General features: G+C 35.6%; 1 protein-coding gene across 2 annotated transcripts in view; it reads left to right on the top strand.

Moving 5' to 3' along the window:
• The window catches only part of DYNC1I2 (dynein cytoplasmic 1 intermediate chain 2), a 55,225-nt gene extending 44,020 nt beyond the window's left edge, over window positions 1–11,205 (top strand). For both annotated transcript variants that reach the window (XM_081262226.1, XM_081262225.1), the window contains exons 14-16: window positions 6,920–7,060; window positions 9,072–9,197; window positions 10,602–11,205. In XM_081262226.1, coding sequence (XP_081118352.1) covers window positions 6,920–7,060; window positions 9,072–9,197; window positions 10,602–10,715 — 381 coding nt within the window. In that variant the 3' untranslated portion in view covers window positions 10,716–11,205. The remainder of the gene's footprint in view (window positions 1–6,919; window positions 7,061–9,071; window positions 9,198–10,601) is intronic.
• The last annotated feature ends 6,456 nt before the right edge of the window (window positions 11,206–17,661 follow it).

Genomic DNA, 17,661 nt, shown 5'->3' on the forward strand with positions numbered 1-17,661 from the left:
CTTAAAATAGGTAGATTTAAGACTTTTATAGTCCATATACACCTTGAAAAATTTCACAATCCTTGATGTCTCAAAGGCGCTCCTTATTTCAACAGCTTATCTTTTTTTTTTTAACTTTCAGATGATACTAGCATTAAAACAGGGTTAAAAACAACTGTGCACATAATAGAGTATGTAAAATGAAAAAATGCTCTGAAGTTGAGGTATTTCTTGCAGAAGGCTGACTGATGATGCAGACCTAGCCCTGTCTAGCAGCCTTTGCCTCAGTAACTTAGCACTGGCCAATGTTGAGCCTTTCCTTTGAGCCTTTCCTTTGCATATTCAGAAACTCAGTTTTGTCATCCTACTAGAGTTGATTAGACAAAGGAGTGCTGAATGGAACAGGCTCCCAGGACACTGATCCATTGGAGAATATCAATTTATTAATTTACAGTGTGAAACCTAACTGCCAGAAGATCTAGATACTCCTGCTGGCTTGACCAGCTCATTGTTTCCCTGTAGACAATCCACATGGGAAGCCAAATTATAATCAGAAGATTGCTTGGTGAGCAAGGAATTAGAACAAAAGAAGTTTTATAATTTGAATATTCAGTGGCATCAAGCTAAGATAGCTTGATTCACTCGTCTTCACATAGAGATAGCCTTACCATGGGGTAATAATTCTAAGACTCCTCTCCTGGACAATGCTTAAATAGGTACTGTCTTCATTTTCCTGTAAGACTCTGCTTCCTTGTATTTCTAGGCTTTTAACAGACACATTCCACAAAAAGGAATCTTTCTCTCTTCTGATCCAGGTTGAGGACATATTTATTTCCCACTTCTCTTGGGAGCACCTTACTGTTATTGTCAAGTATTTACTCTAGAGAATCTCTTTGTTATTAAACTAGAACTCTACAGTTACCCAGTTTTGAAAAATTATCTTCATTAGTTTTCTGTTACTGCTACAACAAATTATTACATGGGTGGATTGAAACAACAGGAATTATTTCTGTACAGTTTAAGAGGCTAGAATGCCAAAACAAGGGTGTTGGCAGACTGGTTACTTTGGGAGGTTCTGAGAGAATCTGTTCTATGCTTCTCTACTACCTCCTGGTGATGGCTAGCAGTCCTTTATATTCCTTGCTTGCACCTGCTTTACTCTGATCTCTGCCTCTGTCATCAAATGTTATCTACCTATTTGTCTTGCCATGCCTCTGTGCACATCTAAACTGTTATCTTTTAAGGACACCAATCATGCTAGATTTAGGGACCACCCTTATGCAGCATGATCTCATCTTAACTTGATTACATTTACATCTATTTAGAAATAGATGTAATCTATTTCTAAATAAGGTAACATTTACAGGTACCAGGTAGAAATGAATTTTAGGGGGCACTCTCTAAACTTGTATATAACTTGAGCTTAGAAAAAAATATGACTTGTAGGTCTGAGGTTGTGGCTCAGCAGTAGAGCACTCGCCTAGCACGTACAAGGCCCTCGGTTCGATCCTCAGCACCACATAAAAATAAATAAATAAAATAAAAGGTATTGTGTCTAACTACAGCTAAAAATATGTAAATGTTTTTTTAAAAAAGAAAAAAATGTGACTTGTCCCTTGACCAGACAATGGTTATTACCACTGAACCAGGATGAGCTATTTTTGCCTATTAAAATGCTGTCATTCAAAGAAGCTCTTTGTTTTGATTATTCTTTTGGCAAATATGTTTTGTAAATTGTTTATGTGTGAAAATTTTAAAGCTTCAGAGACCTATAGACATTATCTAGTTCAGTGGTTTTCAGTCTTACATATTAGAAACACCTGAACAATTTTTAAAACTTTCAGTGCTCACCTTGCATCCCAGACCAGTTAGACAAAAATAGGAGAAGACCTAAGTAATAGCATAATTTTTTTAAAATCCTCTAGGTGGTTACAATTAAAGTCAAGCTTCAGAAACACAGGTACAAAGCCTTTGTTTTATAAATAAGGAATTAGGGGCTTGGAATGATGTAGTGATTTTTCCAAAGTCTTGAAGCTAGTTAGTGGCAGGCCTGAGATGAGTGAGTAGGTCCATGTTCAACTTTTCCCTGCTGCCTCTGTATGATTTAGGCAAAAATGCTTTAAATATAAGGGAAAAATATATACTTTTAAATAAAACATTTTAAATTATTCTTTTGGGATTTTAATTTGCATTGTTGTTTACCCAAGTATAATGCATCTTTCTTTTATCTCTGCATAATTGTCCACTCAGTAGGTGAAATATTTGATCTAACCATTTCCTGAGATATTTAGCAATCTTCTTTTATTATAAATGTTTTATTTAATTTTCATATAGTTTTTTTTATATTTTATAAAAATTAGTATGTACACACACTTGTCTCTGGCTTCTCTTATTAAACATTATTTTTGTGAGAGTCATATTGTTAATAATTGTAGATTGTTCATTCTCCTTGCTCTATTCCATTACATAAAAATATCATAATGTACTCATTCTGCTGATGGTATTTGTGTTAATTTCAGTTTGGAACTGTTATAAATAGTTGTGCCATGAGCATTCTGGTTATCATTCAGTGGGCATAAATAGTCATTTTTATTGGGCATACACCTAGAAGTGGAATTACTTGATCAGAGTATATGCATACTTTCAGTTTTAATAGCTACCATGAAGTTGCCAAAGCGGTTTTGCCAGTTTATAATCCACCAGTAGTAAGATCCTTTACTACACTTGCAATTTTTTGTGTTTTATTTTAACCATTTCAGTGGATATAGTTGCATGGAGTAGTGGTTTTGTGTTACTGTCACACTAATGTGCTAAAGCACCCTTCCATGAGTTTATTGGTCATTTTGTGAAGTGCCTGTTGAGTCTTTGTCTCTTTTTCTTTTTCTGCCCCTCCCTCCTTCCCTTTCTCCCTCCCTCCCCCCCCCCACCTCTTTTTTATTTTTTTCCATTTGCTAGGGACCAAACCTAGGGCCTCGTGCATTCTAGATTCTTGATTCACTTGGTTTATTCACCAGTCCTCTCATGTCGATGTCTGTTCAATCTTTTTTGGTCATGTATCTCAATTCTGTAATAGATTCCTCAGAAGATGCTCAAGGGTACAGTATTATCATATTCATGATAAAATCATATTATCATAATCATTTGATTATATATACAATCCATGACATAGATTTTTTTTTTAGTACCTTAACTACATTAGTCTGTTGTCTTCTGGCAAAGAGCATTGTCAAAAAGTCTGACAAGCTAATTTTGTTTTCCTTACTGTGACTTAGTCTTTTTAAAAAATCCTGGGTTTTGAAATGATCTTTTTTTTTTCTTTTTTGAAGTAGGTCAGTTTTCCTAAGTACACAAGAGTACCCTTTTAATATGTAGTTTCACTGGGCCCCGTGGCACACTATAATCCCAGCTACTCAGGAGGCTGAAGTGGGAGCATCACAAGTTTGAGGCCAGCCTTAATCTTCAGTATGCACACACATATACAATCAATCAATCAATATGTAGTTTCAAAGGAGAGGGTTTTTTTTTGTTTTGTTTTGTTGTTTTTTTTGGTGGAGGGGTTGGGGGGACACTTGTGTATGTGTGGCAGGGGTTGGTTGTTTTTGCAATGCTGGGGATTGAACCCAGGGACATGAGATGAGCATGTGCTCTACCACTGAACTACATCTCAAGCCCCCTCTTATTTTTCTTATAAGAGACAGGGTTTTGCTATGTTGTCCAGGCTTGTCTCAAGTTCCTGAAATCAAGCCATCAATCCTGCCTTAGCCTCCTGAGTAACTGGAACCACAGGTGTGTGCCACCAGGTCCAGCTAGAAGAATTATTTTGGATATTTGTTCTGTATTATTGCTTTTGTTTCTTTCTTCAGGATCTGCCAGTATAGATGTGTCTTTTTAATCTTCTTTGTGTCTATAACTTTTTTAAAAAAATTCACTTTATCTTTTTTTTTAAGTTGACAGTTTTATTGAGATAATTTGTGTAAAATTAACCCTTCAAAAACATACAATTCAGGCCAGGCACAATGGCACATGCCTATAATCCCAGCAGCTCTGGAGTCTGAGGCAGGAGGATTGTGAGTTCAAAGCTAGCCTTGACAACTTAGCAAGGCCCTAAGCAACTCAGTAAGACCTTGTCTCTAAATTTGAAAATACACACACACAAAAAGTTACGATTCAGTGTTCTTCATGAATATTTCTGTGAGTATACTGTCACCAGTCTCTTTTGTTGTTATTGTTACTGGGAATGAACCCAGGGGCACTTAACCCCTGAGCCACATGCTCATTCCTTTTTTATTTTTTAAGACAGGGCCTTGCTAAGTTGCTGAAGCTGCTTTCAAACTTGGCATTTCTCCTGCCTCCACCTTCCAAGTCACTGGGATTGAATGTTTTAAACATTTTCAGAAATTTTAGAAAGTCCAGAAAGAACCCACTATACCATTAGCTACTATTCATTTCCCTTTTCACAGCTCCTAGAAACCACTAATCTATTTCTGTCTCTGGATTTGCCTGTTATATGGACAGTTTATGGACATCTCATGAATCATATAATATGTGCACTGATTTATTTAACTTTACATAATGTTCTCAAGGGTTATCCATGTTTTAGCATATGTCAATACTTCATTCCTTTTATGGTCAAATAATGTCCCATTGAATAGATTTACTATGTTTTGTTTATCTGTTAATCAGTTAATGAACATTTGGAGTTTCTACTTTTCAGCTATTATGAGTAAGGTTACTATGAACATTCATGTTCAAATTTTCTGTGTGCACACGTTTTCATTTCTTTGGGGTATATACCTAGGGGTAGAATTATCAGGTCATTTGGTAACTCTAATTAGTATTTTTGGAATTGCAAAACTATTTTCAAACTGGCTACACCATTTTACCTTCCTACCAACAAGGTATGAGGGTTCTGATTTCTTGGTGATCATGGTATCTTCCCTGACAGGTAAGAAAGAGTTCTGACTTCTCAGATCTTCAGCCACACATATTGTTTGTCTCTTTCATTCTAGTGATACTAGTGGTATAAAGTGATATCTCATTGTGATGTTGATTTGCATTCAGCTCATGACTAATAATGTTGAGCATTTTTTTCTGTCCTTAATTGGTCATTATTAGAATTCTGGATATATCATTTATAAAATACATGATTTGCAAATATTTTCTTTTTTTGGTACCGGCGATTGAACCCAAGGGCACTCAACCACCAAGCCATATCCCCAGCCCAGTTTTTGTATTTTATTTAGAAACAGGGTCTCGCTAAGTTGCTTAGCACCTCACTTTTTGCTGATGTTGGTTTTGAATTCGCAATCCTCCTGCCTCAGCCTCTCAAGCTGCTGGGATTACAGGCGAGCACCACTGCACCTGGTGCAAATATTTTTTTCTGCTGTGTAAATTGTTCTTTTACTTTTTTGATGATATCATTTGAAACACAGAAGTTTTTTTGTTTGTTGGTTGGTTTTGTTTTGTTACTAGGGATTGAACTCAAGAGGTGCTTTATCTCTGAGCCACATCCCCAGTTCTTTTTATTTTTTAAGACAGTATCTCACTAAGTTGTTTAGAGCCTTGCTAAGTTGCTCAGGCTGGTCTTGAACTTGTAATCCTCTTGCTTCGGCATCCCAAGTTATTGGGATAAGGTATGCACCACTGTGCCTGGGTAATTTTCATATAGAAGTTTATCTAATTTTTATTTATTTATTTTTTTCACTTGAGCTTTTTGTTTCATATTTAAGAAACTATTGCTGAGTCCAAGGCCATGCAGATTTACTTCTATGGTTTCTTACAAGAGTTATATAGTTTTAGTATTTCCACTTAGATCTGTGATGCATTTATTTGCGTTCACCTATGTTCATAAACATAGGTGAGAGATGAGGAGTACAACTTCATTTTTTTTTACATGTATATATCCAGTTGTCCCACCACCATTTGTTGAAAAGACTTTTTCTTTAATTATCTTTATATCACAGTAACTATGTATGGAATTAGACCAAGATCCTTTTCTGTTACTTATTACCTATTAGTAAAATAAATTTTTCTATAATCTTAAGACAAAGAGAATGAGCAAGGATAGGTTTCCTAGCTTCATGGTCTAGGTTAAATCTTTCTCTTCTGTGGTTTTTGTAAAATGGAAATACAAATACATCTTGTCTGAGATGTACATATTCTGTTCTTCTGCACCACTTTTATCTGAACCTTCTCTTTTCCTTTGTCCGTTGTCCTCTATTTTACAACTTGGATTCTATTCCCAGCCATTTCTCTTTATTGGGACTTTATTGTGGAAGGGAGCATTGATTTAATTTTGAGAGCTTATAGGACCCAGATTCGGTATTGCATTGCAGTCTGGGGCATTTTTTTATAAATGTGATCTTAGTTTCTACTGCTATTCTCAGACTGGCCCACTGTGCTGTCCAGTGAGCACCTGTTGACTATAAGGTTCTTCTGTACTTGAGCTGTCAGGACTGTTTCCACACAGATACAGATACTGTGTGGATCTTGTGGTTGTCAGAGGTTTGTTAACTCCTACTTATGCTTGGAGGTTTGTCTCCTGCTTTTACTGTGAACATTGTGAATTTTTGGTTTGCCATGCTCATTGTTGTAACGGGTTTTATGGGGAGATTTAGAGGAGATTCAAAATTACACTGCCACTGCTATCATTTTCCTGGAATTATTTGACTAACAAATGATTTGAAGCACATTCCATTCCTTTTTAAAACCAATGTGGCATCTACAAATTAAAAGAAAAAAAATGTGATTCAGTAGTTGATTCTTAGTTTAATGCCAAGTAATTCTGTAATGAATTACAAAAACTTTTTCTACTGTATTAAATATCATAAAATAGTATACCTGTTGAATATAAGCCATATTTTTTCCAGTGATCAGTAGTTTAAATGATTTGTGAGTTGTCATGTTTTTACTGTACTAAGAATCAACTTTTCCCTTTCAGAATAACAAGCCTTTATACTCATTTGAAGATAATTCAGACTACGTTTATGATGTTATGTGGTCACCCACCCACCCAGCCCTGTTTGCCTGTGTTGATGGCATGGGGAGATTGGATTTGTGGAATCTCAATAATGATACAGAGGTGAGCAGGAAAATAACAAAAATTGCACTGAAAAATAGAAAATTGGAGATTTATTCAATAATTTGTGAAATTCCTTTTATCCCAAAGAAATGTAGGACTCTGATTGTGGCTTCATCACAAAGAAACCAAATAAGCTTTGTACCCTAAATACAAACAGCATGCTGTGCAGAACTGAAGGGAGAAATAATGTTGCCATGAGCACTGGGGCATTTCCTTTAACTTATGAAAAGCAGTATCTTGTCTCTAATGTCCTGGCAAAGTCTCATTCAAAAGGCAGCTGGGATATTTTCCATTCATAAGCTGGAAAATAGTTTCAGACTACTGAAGTAATGTTAACCTAATCCTGAATTTCTGAATTATCCTTTTAGATGTGATAGAATTATGATTCATAAATATAAGTCTTAGGGGCTGGGGATGTGGCTCAAGCGGTAGCGCGCTCGCCTGGCGTGCATGCGGCCCGGGTTCGATCCTCAGCACCACATACAGACAAAGATGTTGTGTCCGCCAAATACTAAAAGAAATAAACATTAAAATTCTCTCTCTCTCTCTCCCTCTCACTCTTTCTTTAAAAAATAAATAAATAAATAAATAAATATAAGTCTTAGCCTGCCTTGTTTGAATGAAGGAGAAATGTATTTTGATGACTTTTTCTGTGAAGGATTGAAGTCAGTTCCTGTACTATAAAATGAATATAGAAACCATCAGATTTCCTAATTGCTATACTCAAATAACATTAGCAGTGAAATTTAATTGCAGCTATCACTTATTTTTAGTCATGTGTTTTTACCAGCAGAGAGGCTAAAATGTTCTTAAGATTTCTGTGTTGCTGTTAGTTGGTAGAAGTAATATTAGCAGTTCCCATGAGTAATGGTTGTTGAGGAGAAACTCAGTTGGTGCTTTTTCTCACCTCTTCATATTTTTGGTGGCATCTTTCCAAATCCCTGAAGTCAAATGGGTGGTTGTGCAGGACAAGGAAGTTATATATTGCAAATGTAAGAATTTTAACATTGTCATCTACAGACTTAGTAATTTTGGGAGGTAGGAAAAGGTGTTAAGTAAGCCTTGCTGAATGATTAGAATTTATTTTACCTTTTACCTAGATAGGTATTAGGTGCTAACTTTATTTTCTTAGCTTTGATTTTGGTACCAGATATTTGTGATTATAATTAAGTGTGGGTGTTTCCCATAATAGTTAAAGAATACACCAAAATAGGTTTCTTATACTGTGGATGTAGCTCAGTGGTAGAGTGTGCTTGTCTAGCATGTATGAGGCCCTGGGATTGATCCTTAGCACCACAAAAAAAAAAAAAAAAAAAAAAAAAAGAAGTTTCTTTATACCAATTTTGAGCTAATCATCTGGGGAAGACTGGTGTCAATTAAAGGATTATTTTGGCCACATTTCAAAACTTTAAATTTTGGGGGGGCTTTTTAGTCTGAATTTATTTGCTTCAGGTGTTTTCCTCAGCATAGGAGATACATAACCAGACCCAAAAGGCTGGTACTGCTGTATTAGTGCCATCCATCATCATGCCTTCATTCTGAGTTTGTGCAAATTAAGGGGTTTTGGAAAGACTCATGGTGCACCTTCAGTGTGAACTATTTTTAGGAACTGAGGATCAAACATAAGTTTCAGAGATCCAAGCTACAAAAGTAATTCCTGTCTGTAAAACGGAACCATGATCTGTTTATGAGGGCTTTTGAAATGTTTTCCTCTTAAATGGGATTTGACCGTAAAACAACAAAGAGTCCTTTATTAAAGAAAAGGTATTTCAAAATGGTATATCCAGTCATGTGAGAATTTCTTATAAAGGACTTATTTTCCCAAACCATGTTCAAGGATTGACTATAATGTCATTCATAATATATTGCTGAATAGGAAGAAAGTTGGGAAAATTCTTTATCCATTTTCATCTATTTTTTTAAACAGATTGGAAGAGGAAATACTGTTTTACATGTTTATAGAAATCTTGATGAAACTTTTAACACTGAACTATATTTTAAATGACTTTAGGTACCAACTGCCAGCATTTCTGTGGAGGGTAATCCTGCTCTTAATCGTGTAAGATGGACCCATTCTGGAAGAGAGATTGCCGTGGGTGATTCTGAAGGACAGATTGTTATATATGATGTGGGAGAGGTATGGGGCTTACTGTCTGTAATTTTGACACATCTATTTAGTGACATTGTAGTGAAGGTATCTTTGTGGATCCTGAATTGTATAAACCATATGCTTGTATACTTCATACCACAAGAAACTCTTGAGATTTTCTTTCTAAACTGGATATTCTGTGTCCGTGGGCAGATTTTGAGACTAATATAGTATGATGGAAGTACTTTGTTTCTTGAAGAATACGTTACTGGAAATCATAAATTCTTCAGGCAGAAAAAGAAATGTGGAGTTATAGATGGACACTGGAATTTTAAAGAACTGATACTAGTTTTTTTTTAATTATTATTATTCATACATTTGTTTGGGCCAGATAGTAGAAACCAAAAGTAGTATTTTTTTGAGAATTATCTGATGACTGAAATGTGAATCTGGATCCTTGATCCATTATAACTGAATTCAATAAGATGAGATGCAGCTCCCTCATCTTTAGTGCTCTGATGGGCTATATGGTAATGCCCAGGATCGATTCCCTCCATTTTAGCCCTGGCTAGTAACTTTGTCATTTTTCTATTGCTGTTTTATGATTCCTCATCCTGACTGAAAATCCCATGGCCTCTAGCAATTGAATCTGAAGGGAAGTAGATTGAATCATTTAGAACAGCCAATTGATCTGCACAGATGGAAATGTTCTATGTCTGTACTAATATGGTAGCTATTAGCCACATATGGCTATTGAATAATTAAAATGTGGCAGTACAACTGAAGAACTGAATTTTAAGTTTTATTTAGCTTTAAATATAGTTACATTGGCTAGTAACTCCCCTACTGGATAGTGTAGATTTAGAAGGAGGAACATCCGTTTATCACAGAGTGGCTTATGTCCTATCCTGATAGACTCGGTGATATTATTTTGGCAATTATCAAAAATTTTTATCACCCAACTGCCTCTGTGAGGCAAAAGAACTGCAGTCTCTTTTTCTTTTATTATCTTGTTACAATCCTAAATGTGAAATAGTAGCATAGCTTTTTGTGAGGGAAGGTTATCTTCAGATGAAAATAATGCTTCAAAACTATTTCTAACTAGGAATGAGATGAGAATGAACTAAAAAATTTTTAAAGGAATTCCCACCAGCAAAATCCATGAGATGGTATACAGGAGTAAAATTTACAAAGCATCATTGTTATTCTCTCTTGCACTGATGGTGATAATAGCAAAGTCATTTCTGAGGCTGTCACAACATACTTGACAAACACCATCTTTTGTTTTGAAATGTTGTAAATCATTGTTATAGTCCCTATAATTATGGAAAGGCCGTTTAGGTCAATTATTACTTTTTAGTGGAAAAAATTATTTGAAAACAAGCTGAATAATAGCAGGTAAAATGATCTTTTATTTCAGTGTAACACAAAACATTGTCTTTCTTTTAACAGCAGATTGCCGTTCCCCGCAATGATGAATGGGCACGATTCGGCCGAACACTTGCAGAAATTAATGCAAACCGAGCTGATGCAGAAGAGGAAGCAGCTACCCGAATACCTGCTTAGTTCCTAAAGAGAGGAGTATAGCCTTTAGTGGACCGGAGGAAGGCTCTATAGTAGATCCTAAGACTATTTGCATGCTTTTGTCTAAATGATAATTAAAGAGAAATTTCATGGATTAAACTGTTGATTTAATGCAGCAAGCAAATCTTACAGTGCCCCTTTTTATATTAACATGCATTTTTTTTATTTGTCATTTTTAATACAGCTGACTGACTTTACAGAACACAGGGATATATTTAATACTATTATTTTGAATTCTTTTCGATTTATAACACTATATACAGTTATTTCTAAAGCACAGATTAAATAAGTTCTGCATATTTTAAATAATCACAATTCCCTGTTAAACTTGTAATGTTCTCACTAGTCATAATATAAACATTGTTTCTTCTTAGTTGCAGCATGCATACACCTATTCAAGTTGCATTCTAACATCCTTTCTCTTTATAGTTCATGTGGTAGTTACCTATAAATAAAAGCAAATATGTGCTAACTCTTCATTTTCACTCCTTGCAATTTTAATTTTTCCATCACTTTGTAGTCTTTAATATATACATATATATTCTTTAATCCCCTGTGTGTATGTATATATACATACACACATGCACGCGCACACACACACACACACACACACACACACACACACACACCTGTTAATCCTGTAAAGCTTTGTGCCTTAAATATGCCATACAGGACATTATAGATCTCCCTGTGCATTAAGAATGGATGTCTGTATAATCTGTCAGTGAAAAATTTCCCCTAGTTTAACTTTTGTGCTGTTCTTTCCATCTATATTTACTTTAAAGAATAAATGGAGTAGCTGGAGTTGTGGCTCAGTGTGAGGCCCTGGGTTCAATCTTAATACCACATATAAATAAACAAAACAGAAAAAAGTCCATTAACAACTAAAAAATATTTTTTAAGAAAAGAATAAATGGAAATCTCTTATTATTTTCACTGATTGAGACTATTATGATTGTGACCTCTCAGAGTAAAGCCTCCTTTGAGAGAAACTGATTTCATGGTTACAATAAAGATGAAGAAAAGTGCTCAAATGACGCATACTTTGACACTGAATCAACTCAATACCTTCAGATCCGTTTCCACACTTTCTCTACAAGTGTGAAAGGTAGGTGACAAATATCTAAGAACTAGTATTGAAATAAACCTGTTTCAGGACTAGAGGAAAGGCCTATGATCTGATCTTGATTTTTTTTATCCACTTTACATTGTCCATTCCCTTGATCCTTTGTTCTTTTAAAGTTTAACTTTTATTCAACAGGATTTGAACTAGGAAGGAAGATTAGTAATTGGAATTTGAGCATTTTTAATAATTCTAACAAAGGCTACTTGGGATAGAATTCTAAATAATAACAAAACTTCCTGTGGATTTTCTGTAGTGTAAGGAATTATTGACCAGGAATATTAGACTCAGACTCTAGTTCTAGCTCTGGCACCTATGACAAGTATGATTTTAGCCATAAAATCCGTGTTTTCATTCTTTTCTAAGTTAATTAAGTTTGAATTAGATGATATCTGAATTTCTTTCTGTCTTTAAAATTATTAATTGAAATTATGTCAAACAATTTCCCACTTTTATATATTCAGTTTTCATAAATTGACCCCCCACAATTGTCCATTATGTACCAAAGATGATAACTCAAGTTATCTCATGGTGACAGAGTCAGAAGCTCATTTTCAGCAGGGTCACATTGTCTTTGTATAGAAAAATTCATGTATTCACTATAATAGTAATATTTTTACCCTCAATCTGTAAAAATGCCTAGAAAGGGGGAACACATAAATGTTAAAATACAGTGTTGAGGGGGCTGGGGATGTGGCTCAAGCGGTAGCGCGCTCGACTGGCATGCGTGCGGCCCGGGTTCGATCCTCAGCACCACATACCAACAAAAGATGTTGTGTCCGCCGAGAACTAAAAAATAAATATTAAAAATTCTCTCTCTCTCTCTCTCTCTCTCTCTCTCTCTCTCCCTCCCTCCCTCCCTCCCTCCCCTCTCTCACTCTCTCTTTAAAAAAAAAAAAAATACAGTGTTGAGTAAGGGTAGAACTCAAGAGATGTAGCAAATCAGATACCAGACTCAAGTTGTGTTCAATTGTAAAAGAAAATAAAACTGGTATTTGCAAAATACTCATCACCAAGGAGTTTTTTCTTTGGGAGAATAATTTCTCTCCCCCGCTCCCAAAATCTTAATGTAGACCTTTGCCTATTCAATTTCTAGGAAAACATGAACTTATGTAAGGAATTATATTTACAGTTGACTATATAATAGCAGAAGAGAAAGTACTAAAACTGTCATTGACATAGAATTTTCTGATAAGATGTTGATTAGCTCTTACCCAAGAGCTAATTATAGCTCTTAATACTTTTAGAAATGAAATACAATTTTGAAAAACTAGTTACAGAAATTACTATCAGGTTTCCTTTCTTCTTTTTTTTTTTTTTTTTTTTTTCTTTTTTTCCCTAAGCAGGAAACAAGTTGTAGCTTTCTGGCTAATTTTTGTTGTTTGGTTTTTCTGTTTGGAATGGGAAGTTAAAATATTATTACCCTTGGGTAGCATTTAAGCCAAATAGTCATTGATAGAAGCTTTCTTCCTCCTTAAAACTACAGTTCCCTACAAAGTTTGGAAAAATGTCTTCATATAAAATATGGTTGCAATAATGCTGAGATACTGCATTGTGAATGAATGAATAACTTGAAGTGTAGAATCAGGAACTAAAGGAATGTAGTACTAGGGATGATTGATCCTAGTCTTTCAATGTTTTAAGAACATTGATTTATTCTGTTCTGTACTAGTACAGATAACTATAACCTCCATCAGTTGAACCATGTGGAAAGGAAGGCCTTAATGAAAATCTACTATAAAATATATCAATCTTCCTCTTTCTGTTGTGCAGTGCCTTTTAAATGTCTTTTCTACAACCCCAGTATTTCAACATTGACATTGTAATTCCCCAAATAGAAAAGGCTGCATTAATCACATGTATGTTAGACTGGAGCTCCAGTTACAACTCTAGCTGCTCATTGGTATCCACAGTGATGGTATCATGCTTCAATATTGGGCACAAGTCTAAATTAAAAAGTCAATGGCTGCTGGGCATGGTGGCACACTCCTGTAATCCCAGAGGCTCAGGAGACTGAGATAAGAAGATCCTGAGTTCAAAGCCAGCCTCAGCAAAAGTGAGACACTAAGCAACTTGGTGAGACCCTGTCTCTAAATAAAATACAAAATAGGGCTGGGGGTATGGCTCAGTGGATGTGTGTCCCTGAGTTCAAGCCCCAATACCAGAAAAAAAGAACAAGAAGTCAATGGCTTTTTTTTTTTAGTTGTAGATGGACACAATGTTTTATTTTTTTATGTGGTGCTCATACATACTAGGCAAGTGTTCTACTACCCAGCCACAACCACAGACAGCCCTAGCTTTGCTTCTCTTGATCATTTGGAGTATCAAAAAATTTTTGATACTACATAACAAGAAAGCAGTTCTTTCTAGCTGTCATCTTGCTGATAGCTAGGCAAGTAGGGAGACCTTATAGATTTGGAGAAAATACTCCCAGGACTGGAGTAGTGACTCAGTGGTATTGTGCTTGCCTAGCACATGTGAGTTGTGAGGCACTAGGTTTGATCCTCAACACTGCATAAAAACAAAGGTTTTTAAAAAATATTCCTAAGTAGAACTGTATGTTTGACTCAAAGATTTAGAAAGATGCCCCAAAAGCAGTATAGGAAGAACATCCATGTTTAGTATTTATTTTCAAGTGGAAAAGTACAGTTAGGAACATTCCTTTAATCTATGTCTTTAGTCTTATTGCCCTGAAGTGTTAATAATTTACTTGTACTGTACTATATTTTAAAGTCCTTTCATATATAGGAAACATGCAGTTGATTTTAGAAAAAGATCTTTACAGTCCTAACCAGAATGCCAACTGCAAGACTTGGAATAGTCATCACATTGTAATGCTTTTCATAATAGACCAGTGCTCTCCAGACCTTTGTGTTGGACTTTAGGTGTTTAGATTTTTCTTTCTGCCTGCCATGTTCACAATTCCCCAACTTCTCAAAGTTAGAATGGATGTCAGGTATTTCGGTTTTCAGTATGTAGCTTCTAGCCACAGATAGTTTCAACATAGCCAATCAGCAGTCTTTTACAAACTTTTATAAAATTATGGTATTTTGTGTTGTTAGTTTCATAGCAGGAATCTCAGTTTGGGCTTCTTAATATTCCATTACCAGTTCCCAGTCAGAGGATGGAACAGCTTGCACTCAGGTAAGCTTTTTGAAAGGTCTCTTTCACTTTGTGAGGTCACTTATTCAGGTCTCTGGTAATGTATTATCCGCCTCTCTCATAATGTACTTTATTTGCTCAGAAAGCTGTGGGGCAGTGATTGTATGGGGTATAGAATACACCTGCATTGCATCAAACATGCAGAGACCTGACACTGTGACTTCAGAAATCAGGTATACTACCAGTAAGACCTTGATAGCAAGTAATCTTATCTTTTGTGAATTTTTGTACTAGATTTTTTTAAGTACTTTTTTTTTCTGAGCAAAATAACAGAAATGCTTTAGAACAAAATTTCTTACACTTAAGGGTGGCCTGGTATATGAGAAAGAATACTGGACTCAAAACAACCAAGTTTTATTCCTGATTTCCCCCATTACCAATAGTGTAACCTGGAACACAGATCAGTATTGTTAAATGAAAATATTTGCTTTCTTTGACAATTATGTAAGAGAATGTTTATGTGGAAACTTTGTAGATTATAAAGGACTATGCAAGTAAAGGATTTTTTTTCCTTTGTGATTTTTTTTTTTTTTTAAGAATAAGAATGGAGGGGCTGGGGTTGTGGCTTAGTGGTAGCATGCTTGCCTAGCATGCATGAGGCACTGGGTTTAATTCTCAGCACCACATAAATGTAAAATAAAGATATTGTGTCTATCTAAAACTAAAAAAAATATTAAAAAAAGAATGGAGAGGGGCATTCTGTAAAACTTTTGTGTAGTAAAACAGACCTTATCTTCAAAGGATTAAAGTGAATTGGTGTTGATTAAACTATTTTTAAAGAAATCTCATCACATTTAAACCCTATGAACTAGGCAAGGCACATGACTGTAATCCCAGTTTTTCAGGAGACTGCAGGAGAATTGCACGCTCAAGGTTAGACTGGTCAATTGAGTGAGACTCTGTCTCAAGATAGATAGATAGATAGATAGATAGATAGATAGATAGATAGATAGATAGATAGATAAAAGGGCTGGGGAAATAACTCAGTGAAAGAGTAGCAGCCCAAGTTCAATCACCAGTCTCTCCACCCCAAAAAAATACATGTGCACACACACCCTAAGAAACTTAAGATATTTAGAAATAGCAGTGAATAGAGGGTAAAATATTAATTGTCATAATCTCCCTTTTTACATTCTATGATAAAGTTACAAGTTATGATTAATGGAACCCAATGATCCATTTTGAATTTTCAGTCTTTACCAGGTGTTGGTCTTAGTTATATACAGAACACAGATTATCTGGAGCCTTTGAAAAGAGGAAGTGGACCCCGTTTTTGAATCAGCAAGTAAGCAAACTTGCTTCTAAAGACTGCTACATGGTGGCAGAACCTCCATCAGTCACTTCCTTAAAAAATCTGGGGAAGAACAATTACTTGTTCAAATTTATACAGTACCCCTCCAACATTCCTAGGGTTAGTCCCCTTGGAAATAGCACATGCTCACCATGGGAAGATGATCACTAGGAGCACTGATCGCAGGGTAACTGTGTGAGTGGTTGTCAGGCTGAGACAAAGCCCTGCAATTAGTCTTGCAGGAATAACTCTTATCAATCTCAGACCTAGATTGGCAGATCCCTGATTCCCCTCCCCCTACCCCCTACTAGGGATTGAATCCAGGGATGCTCTACCATAGAACTACATCCCCAGACTTTCATTTTGAGATGAGGGAAGGGGTCTCACTAAATTGCCTAGGTTGGCCTCAAACTTGGGATCCTCCTGATTCAGCCTCCTAAGTAGCTGGGATTATAGGCATGCATCACTGTGACCTCCAGATGTCTTGCTTTCTTAATATGTCCAAAGTATGATTTCCAGACACAAGTCAAAACCTGATATATTGAACATCAGTTGAATAAGAAATTTGGTAAAATGGCTAGGCCCTTACTAAGGGCTCTTACTTCCACTAATATCTGATAAAAATCATGAATTCGTCAGTACATTAAGGGTCATTAGATGGATTTAGAGGATCCTTCATCCTTCAAAGATAAAAGAAATGACTTTAGTGCTTCTGAAATTCAGGAGCTACTTAAGTAGTATTCATTATCAATTGAGAAAAGAGATGTTCTGTGCTGCAAATCAGCTATGGAATTGAGTGTAATACAAAGAAGACTGCCCCTAGGTTTCCCGCTCATCTTAGGCAAGTTTATCTCTCTAGACTTTCATTCTCTTTGCTGTAAAATGAATGTTACAGTAATATCAGTGTTACAGGAGAATACCTGGAACAATGCATAAGTCAAAAGCCCTAAAAGGCTAATTGAATATAAAGATGATGTGCTTTAATTGTGCTTATAACAACTGAGAGAAAAAAATCTTGATGTTTGGTTGGTAGATTAACCCTTTCAAAACATAGTGGTCCTGAGATTTATATTTCTAGTTCTAAGAGTCTTGGATTTTGAGTCAACATGTTGAAACTCAGTTAACCATGCCTTTTGGCAAATGGCTTCACCTTTCTAAGCCTATTTCCTCATCTTCCACTAGAGCAGTTATGAGAATTAAACCAGGATGTATGTGAAAAATGCATAGTAAACCATGAAGCTCCATACAAACATACACATTGCTATTGTGCAAGGTGATGAGTAAATAACCTTCAACAGGTTCAGTTACTAATCTGAATTTGCTCCTACAAGTCATAGGCTCTAAAAGGTTGG

Source organism: Spermophilus citellus, assembly GCF_964194105.1.
Source record: "Spermophilus citellus genome assembly, chromosome: 11".
In the NCBI taxonomy this organism is placed as follows: Eukaryota; Metazoa; Chordata; class Mammalia; order Rodentia; family Sciuridae; genus Spermophilus; species Spermophilus citellus.